The sequence below is a fragment of the Neovison vison genome, chromosome 7 (assembly GCF_020171115.1).
Source record: "Neovison vison isolate M4711 chromosome 7, ASM_NN_V1, whole genome shotgun sequence".
NCBI lineage: Eukaryota > Metazoa > Chordata > Mammalia > Carnivora > Mustelidae > Neogale > Neogale vison.
The window spans coordinates 173,216,590-173,225,637 of NC_058097.1; the positions used below are offsets into that span (position 1 = coordinate 173,216,590).

Here is a 9,048-nt window from a genome sequence, read left to right on the forward strand (position 1 = left end):
TACCACTGATTATATATATTATGCGTGTGTTCAAAGTACAAAATGCAGCAGTGCTGTGAACACTGATAGTGTAATGAACTGCTGTAGCTCAGACTGTTAACGTTTAATTTCTTGGAAACCGTAAAGAAATTTTACAGGTTAAAAAAAATAGAGTAAGCAAAAAAAGAACTGGAGAACTGTTATTTTTAAATAAGCAGCCAAATGAAGAAAACTTTTTTTTTCCCTAAAAAAAGATTAAGAATGTAAAAGTACATTTTAATATTAAAAAAGCATTTTTAAAAATCTATAACAACTTTATGACAAAATCTGCATTTGAAAAAGGCCTGTAAAAACAGCAGGACAGAATTGCCCTCATCACCTTTCACTTTTTCTTGTCAGAAAAAAGCGTATGCATCTCTGGAACCATAACAATGTTAAAATAGGTGTTTATAAAATGGCAAGGAGGATTTCGCAGGAAGTTTCTGTTTCTTTTTTACAATCATTGGCATTGCGGCCATCAGTAGGTCACAAGTAAAACTTTTCTAGCTAAAAGCAAAATGGAATATAAAGTTTTGAACTGCATTAGGTCTGTTGCCTGCGTTTCGCTGATCTCATTTTTTCAAAGCGTGACTCCATTTCTTCTAGGACCTTGGGTGTATATCGTACTACTAATTTAACCTTTCCCTGAGCTGCTTTCAGCAGTTCTACAGCTTTTTCATGATGTTCTCCTTCAACGCTCTACGAAAAAAATAGACATGAACACACAAAGAATTAATATTCAGGTTTTGTTAGGTAACTCAAAACACAAAATGTTTACAATACATATAAGTAAAAAAATTTTAATGTATCATCTTAACACGACAAACCTATGAGATAATCTGGCTTTATCATTTTAATCCATGTGAAATCTTCTGCTAAAATAGTATTGTTTGTAGTCCAGGAACTGGTTTTTAAGTTCCAAATAATTACTCCTAATACCAATTTATTTGCCGTATTATTTCACTAAGTCAGAATTAAATTAAGCAATGGCTCTACTATAAGACTAAAACAAGGGCAGACTTTTATTAATTTAATGTACTTCCTTAACTACTAGAGAGCTCAATTACTTCATAAAAATCACACGAAGCATTGCGAATTTATATTGGAAAAGCAGCAAAACACACTTAAAATGCCTTAAAAAGTATCTGTGTCCTAAATAGTACTGCCCAGGATTCTCCTAAGGGATTTCTGAACTACAAAGCTTCTTTGGTACTCCCCCACCCCCACCATCTTGTTTCTATAACGCAAATACACCCCCAAGTGGTTACAATGCATTACTACAAATAGAAATAAAATTCATCCATACCACTCCATTAACAGAAAGGAGTTGATCTCCTCGCTTGAGGCCCCCATGTCTATCAGCAATTCCACCTGGAATTATTCGAGATATATAGATTGGAGAGTTTTGTTCTTTGCCTCCCATAATATTGAATCCAAGGCCTTCTTCTGTTTTTGGTAGCTCAACAACTCGAGGATGAGAATGTCCTTCACTGGCAGCAAACGCAGCCACAGTCGCCTCAAAGAAAATTTTACATATTTAAAAATGTGAACTTTATTTGTTTCAGTTCTTTTGTCTCTTTTTAATTTTTTTTTATTTTTTAAAGATTATATTTATTTATTTGACAGGAAGATAGAGCGTGAGCACAAACAGGGGGAATGGCAGAGGGAGAAGGTCCCTGCCGACAAGGAGCCTGATTTGGGACTTGATGGCAGGACTCTGGGATCATGACCTGAGCCAAAGACAGACGCTCAACCGACTGAGCCACCCAGATGCCCCTTTTTGTCTCTTTTTTATTTACTTTTGATGTGTGCATGCTCACAAATTCACTGGAAGTTAGGAGAAGATAAAACTGAGTGCATGGGGTTTTAGAGATGATGACTAGAAAGCACACCCTGGGTCTATGTAGGAGGTATTAAGATTGATTAGGTCACTCAGCCACCCAGTGTTCAGAACTTCTGAGCAGCAATAGGCAAGCAGGCTTGCCTGGCAGATGAACACTGGAGCACTTTAACAGATAACTCCTCCCCCAGCATGCCAGCAGCCCTGAACTTTGGGCTCAAGAGCCTGGCTCCTTCAGGAGTTTTTGTACAAGCACAACCTACATACATAATAACCTGTAAGGAGATAAGTGTTCTTACACAGTCATTTGGGCTGCTGTAATATGTAATAAATGACAAATTAAATAATTCACTGCTGAGAAAAAGATGGGTACAGACAACCGTGAAATTTTTTGTTGCTTTAGTTAACTACCCAGTTACTACTAAAATCCCACAGAAGATGAAACAAAGTCACATCTTCTTTAAAACTTTCAAATTTAGACTAATCTACATTAATTCTAACACAAAGTTGAGATTTGCTTCATTCTGCTTTTAAAGGTAATGAAGTAATCTGGTACCATTTTTCATGACAGATCAGGGTACATGAGCAAAAATGGGAAGAAGGAGGAAATCAAGATCTACTGAATATCACTAGGTTCCAAGGTCTGAAAGAATCTCTGTTTTAGATAACAGAACTAAGGCCCAGAAATTCAGTAAGCCATGAAGGTCATAAAACTAAGGAATTTCAAGCCAAGTTTCTATACTTTTATAGCAAATGGTAGATATCTGATAGGCTTATTTTGAAATCTGAGTATCTTTCTCGCTCTCTCTCTCTTTTTAGATTATTTATTTATTTGACAGAGATCACAGGCAGGCAGAGAGCCCGATGCAGGGCTCGATCCCAGGACCCTGGGATCATGACCTGAGCCAAAGGCAGAGGCTTTAACCCACTGAGCCACCCAGACGCCCCTAATAGAGTATCTTTCAAGTTGCATTAAACTGTCTCAAATACAGAGAAAGACATTTTTTTACGCTCTTCCAAACTGTATCCACATGTTTAAGTGTTTATATTTAACAAAGCATCCAGTATTTCCTTTTATGGACCAGTAACTAACAAGACAAAAGTACTTGTTAATGAGTAAATCTAATATAAGTCACCTAATGCTGATATTTATTTTAACAAAACATGCTAGACATTGAGGTCAATGCTAGAAATATCAGAGGAAACAAATGGGACAGAAAAGCACATAAAACGTACCATATGCAGCTCTGAGGAGGTAACCCACTAACAACATCACCCTGTATTTGCAGAGTTAAGGTAAAGGTGAAAAGCAAAGAGCAACCTGCAGGAGTACCCAGTCCTACCATTTGCTGCTGTTTGTGTGGTCTGAGAAAAATAATCTAATCTAATGTTTCCTCACCGATAAAATCAGAATAATATATACCTCAGAGTTTTGATGGAAATTTACATAATGATATATGTATATTATATGAAACAACTGTGTATTACATGTGCATTATTATTTTTGTGCAAGTGTATTTTTAATGCATTATCTAAACTGTATAATAAAGTATTCCTTGCAAAGCCAATAAAAAATGTCTTATCTTTGTATGTGAGACAAGTTTAGTGTGGCTTGAAAGATACTCCATGTTAGTTTTCAAAACAAGCCTTTCAAATATCTAATAATTACATATTTTAAAACTTTCATTTATGATGAATTCTCTCACTTTTACTAAATAACAAAAAACAAAAACAAGAACTACCTTTGCAGTTGCATTAGCTCTCACTTCAGGACTGCTACTGATGTCCACAGTCTCGTAGACGTGTTCATATACCTGTAAAACCCAACATCGTCATGATTTAAAATCTCAGAATATACTACATTTGAGTTCTAAGTTAATTTATTAAGCGTGTTCAAGTTTTAGGCAAAGTTATGCCATCTTGGTAAAATGTTTTTCTATTAAAAATTCCAAAAAATGAAAAGGTACAAAATTCCAGTTATAAAATAAATATGGACATGAAAAGTATAGCATTGGGATATAATCTTAGTATTGTAATAACATGTCTGGTGACAGATGATGACTACACTTACTGTGGTGAACACTGAATAATGAACCGAATTGCTGAATCAACATGTTGTACAACTGAAATTTATGTTACATTGTATGTTAACATGTAAAAATTCAACAACTTTTTTTTTTTTTTCAAAAAATGAAGAGGGATAGGTTCTAATATTTTTCTAAAGTTTCTTTTCTTAAGAACTTCTGAACCCAAATTTCACAGTATTATCTTATACCTAATTAACTCAGGCTTTTGGTAAATTTAATACCATTTACTTACCTCTCTTACAGCATTGCAGAATTCACTTTGAAGGACTCTTTGTAAAGCCTGAAGTTTCTGTGGTGGTACCTCTCCACTTCTTTGCAGTTTTTCCAGTAACTCAATTGCTCTACAAATATCTAGAGTTAAACAAACAAACACTGACAGATGATTTTCTCTGAAGACTTTTTAAATGCCTTGTAACAAGATTCAGTCCCCAAGGATTAACCAGAAAAATGTAGAATATGGAGAAAAAACAAAACATAAGAGCATGAGTTTGTGTGTTTGGTGGGGGGAAGGAGGGTTGTGAACACACATTAAGAGGGAGGGAATGCAAAATCTGAGAATGCTTTTATGCAATTACGAACCTAATGTTGCACACGTAAGATATGAAAAACATATCTTTGAAAGATGGAGAAAAACTGAATATAAAATACTAAATGTCACAGGAAAGGACAGGTGTTCAAATGTGACCGATACATGAACTGTATTGCTTTAAAATGCTGACAGTTCTTTCTGGAACTAGTTAGTCAATAAAAATTTATCTATCATTATTAGTGATCAAAGCACAAAGGAGTGAAATGACTGTGTGCTAGTGAAATTCCTTTTCATTTCCCAAAGAAAACTATAATTTATATGTGGATATGAGCCATTCAGTAACAGATGCTGTTAGTGGCAGGGACAGTTAAAACAATGGTATAAAGGAACAAATTAACTGTGGTCTGCTTTCAGCTTATAATCATTAACACAGTATTTTGATTAAGATAGGCTCAATCAAATACATATGTTCACAAAATAGAAAAATAAAAAGTTTTGTCAATCTGGCCTCAATATTAGCTGTGTGATCTTGGGCAAGTTATTTAATGTCTGTGCCTCAGTGTTTCTGCTGTAAAATGGAAGTAACAGTACTTCCCTATAAGACGTACTTGACCAAAAGAAAAAAAAAAAAGACTTACCTGACAAAACCAAAAAACACATGTCTGACATGTAGCAAGCATAAATGTTAAGTTACCTGGATGTCAATTAATCACAAGAAATATTAAGGGGTTGTACAGATTTATACAAATATATTAAGCATGTTAGGAAATTCTCATTGGGAAGTGTAAGAATATTTTATGAAAATTAAGAAATGTTACAAGATTCAGTTATACTGGGGCGCCTGGGTGGCTCAGGTTGGTTGAGCATCTGCCTTAGGCTCAGGTCATGATCTCTGGGTCTTGGGATGAGCCTTGGGTCAGGTGCTGTACTTAGCAGGGAGTCTGCCTCTCCCTTTCTCTTTGTCTCACCCCCCTCACCCCCTCAACACTTGCCCCTGTCCTGTGCTCCCCCCTCTCTCAAATAAATAAATAAATAAAATCTTTTGTAAAAAGACTCAGAGTCATGTTTAAAGCACTGTTAGTTAACTGACTCTATTTTTTTTTCTTAACTGTTTTTGTACCCCAGGGGGCTAGAGTACATATTACTTTATTATTCTTTGCCTCCTTCTGAAAGGAAAAAGCTCTAAACTTTGTATTATACCACAAGTCTGAAACTTTTTCCTTATAGAATTAATATGCCCTTCTTTGTGTATGCAACTGCAAAACTAGGAATAAATGTAGTGAAAAAAGAAGTAGATTTCCAATTTCAGGTAATAAAAGCTTAAAATGATGTCAATCAAATGCAATGGAATCAGACTTTCCCCATTCTGATAACCCACCCCTAGGATGACTGGTGAATAGATTGTTGGATAATGGATCCTTTTAATTTACAAGTTATGATATGTAAGCTACATAAATATTTTGAAGTAACAAAAAAATCTTTACTGAGCCTAAACAGTACCCAATACATGCTTAAATGTATTCCACTGAATCATGTTTTGATTATTTAGAAGACACTCAGATCTTGATCATATGCATTAATTTTAATTGCAGGACTGTTGGGAGTGTTTGTTAATAGAGTTTGTTAAACCGAGTTCTAAAGAAAACAGGTGATGTAATCTTTCTTATCCTGCTAAATGGCAACCACTAGCAATTCATCCTACTAAGCTGCTGAGCATTCTATTATAGGACTGAAAAGAACTCTGAAAAAGGGGGGAAAAAAAAAGTCATGACTACCAAAACTAAATGCCAGAGGTGAAGTTTCACACTTTGTGCTGCACTTAAAAATACAAAAGACCGCCAACATGTTAGAATCCTGCAACTGGCTTTCAAAGAAAAACACCTACTCCTCTGTTCACAAGGAACAGAGTTGTTCCCACCTTCAAAGCACAGTGCCATTGCGCTCAAGAGGAAGATGTCACAGTCTTAGGCCTAACTTATTAAGTCTTCCCAGAGTAGCTACTCCTCTGTCAAAAATGATTCCTTAATGGTCTGGTGGGCAGGAGGGAAACAGTATCATTTATAAAGAGACTTACAAATAGTGAACATCATAAGGAATAAATAATGTTAAGTGAGCATCTGTGTGAAGGTTATGAGGAAAGAGGTTTCTCTAAGTACAGTAATTCCAAAAATATATTTCTTCTTGGGGTAGAAGTTACTTAATATTCAGGCTGTAACTGCAAATGTTAATATTTCGAAGATATTTACAATCGCCACCCTTTATTTTGTTTACTACTAGTACTCAAAATGTTCAGTTTGTTTTTCGCTTACCAATAACTTCTAATACTGGTATGTCAAAGACAGGCTTGAAATAAAGGTCTGGGGAAGGAAAGAGTGGAATGCTGAAAATATGGAACAGGAGACTGAAAGGAACATAGCCATGTACTGTCACTAGCTCTTCCGTATCTAATTACTCAGCAGAACAGATTTTACTCTCTTTGACAAGTCTGCTCTAAAAAGCAAGCAACCAGCCAGTTACCAGTTTTAAGATCTGTAAAGAGGTAATAAGACTATACGTTCGGTATTTTACAACCTACCACTATTCCAACTAGTTATGTAACCTTCTTCCCAAGACCAAATCAGCAGGATGGTTTTTAAAGCACCTTCTCCGTACTTGGGAGGGGCACCAAAGCCAGGAAGTCGCCCAAAACAAACACAAGTGAGGCCGTGGTAAAAATAAAGCCGGGAGTTCGTGCGTAAATATGGATTCTGGTAAATGCGTTGTGTGCCCGGGATGTCTGCGATGTTTGAGTGAAGGCGGGGACACCGGATTTGTGCGTGCATAAATAAAGCCAGTGAGTGCGGTTGGTCCCAAATGGGCTTGTGATGTTTGCTTCTGGGCGCCCCGTCTGCTGTGCGCACCCAAGGAGCGCGTGTGCGGCGTGTGTTTGCGAACGCGGACAGGTGGTGTTTAACTGTACTGTGCCCCGGCATAGTCCATGTGAACAGAGCAGGGGTCTGAGTATCAGTCAAGGGACCACAAGCACCCTCCCAGGGGCCAAGCGCAGCGACTTCGGCGCCAGGGACAGCCTGGATCCAGATCTCGAAACCTGGGTCGCCCCTCCTCCCCTCCGGCAATACGGCACTCTTTCACTCCCGCCGCCCACCTCGGTCTCGGCCTCTGCCGTACTCACCCCTCTCCAGCCGCACAGGTTCCCCCAACGCCGCCATCTTCTCCCTTTGCCTGCAGACCCACAGGAAATGACGACATAGGGTGCGGTGGAGAGGCGGGGCTTAGCGGGATCTGGAAGGCGAGGGATTGACAGTATCGCGAGAGTAGGAGCGGAGGCTCTGAGGGTAGTGGGGGCGATATAGGAGCAGGGATCTTGGCGATGGTCTTGCGCAGGTTATGAAGCGGTCCTGAGGCTAGCAGATTCCCCGGTCTCCGAAGGTGAAGAAGCACCTTTCCTGACTCTTGCTGCCTGCTCCGGACTCAAGCCTTGTCCCACTCGCTTGGAACTTTTGGCTCCAAGTGAAGTATGGCTTCTTGTCCTGGTTTGACCAGGAATAGCTGTACGAGTCTGGACTGCTTACTTAATCTCTTTTGGCCTCAGTTTCCCAGTCTGTGCGACGAAAGGGCCTATCTCCAAGCTCTTTTCCACTCTTAAACTTTGGGATTCGGTGATAACATGTGTAACGGAATAAATTCTCTTTTTGTGGCATCATCCCTTTAATTTTAAAAATCAAGACATGAGTCTTCCCTGCAAATCTGTTTGAGAGTAAGGATGTTAAAGTACAAAAAAGCATGAAACACCTGGCGAGCAAGAGAACAAGGCACTTTGGTGCACCACAAAAGAACAATTTAAAAAAGCAGATCCAAAGTCTTAGTAAATGAAATATGAAGCAAATTTTCTTAATGCATTGCAGATTCTTAGGACCGCTTCTGAAAATTAATGAACCAAGGGAAAAAAAAAAAAACATAGTACTTAATTTAAATGGAATATTAATTTGTTCAATATTTAGATCACACTGACATTCACTTAAGCCATAGGCTCTGCTATTACTGTGTTAGGTGCTTTCATAAGCAAGTTTTCAACATTTCATGATAGGATTGTTTTAACAACTTCCTGGTTATGTCCTGCCCACTCGTTCCATTCCAGTATAATGTTTTCTTCTAATCCATCATGAGTGTCATCATTAGGCTGTTTCCCCCTTGAACCCTGATTTCTTCATTAAAGGTTTCTCTTCAGAAACTTTCAATGGTTCCTCCCTTAACCCCCATTTCCCATTTTTAAAGACTTGCATACTCCGACACTTGAAAGCTATCCATCTAATCTCATTTCTCATTTTCCCTCGAGTGTAACCACCCCTCCAGTCAGGGTGATATATTCAAAACCATGTTTATTCTTGCTTCCAAGTCTTCACTTATGTTGTTCTTATAGAGAAGGGCCTTGCTCATCTCCTCTAATTCTCCAAACCATGTTATACACCTTCTAACTGAACCCACCCTCCTGGTCTGCTGAAGAATTTCCACTTCTTACTAAGTTTCCCTCTCTTCAAAGTGTTCTTCCTTGGTCCCTGATAGTCCTTATATCC

The 9,048-nt window shown here is 38.0% G+C and overlaps 1 protein-coding gene across 1 annotated transcript; it reads right to left on the bottom strand.

Moving 5' to 3' along the window:
- Positions 1-213: 213 nt before the first annotated feature.
- On the bottom strand, positions 214-7,706 carry LIN7C (lin-7 homolog C, crumbs cell polarity complex component). The gene is made up of 5 exons (XM_044258990.1): positions 7,647-7,706; positions 4,178-4,296; positions 3,601-3,672; positions 1,325-1,534; positions 214-717 (listed from the first exon to the last, which is right to left on the bottom strand). Exons 1-5 carry the CDS (start codon positions 7,681-7,683, stop codon positions 562-564), a joined length of 594 nt encoding a protein of 197 aa, XP_044114925.1. The 5' UTR covers positions 7,684-7,706; the 3' UTR covers positions 214-561.
- Positions 7,707-9,048: the final 1,342 nt, after the last annotated feature.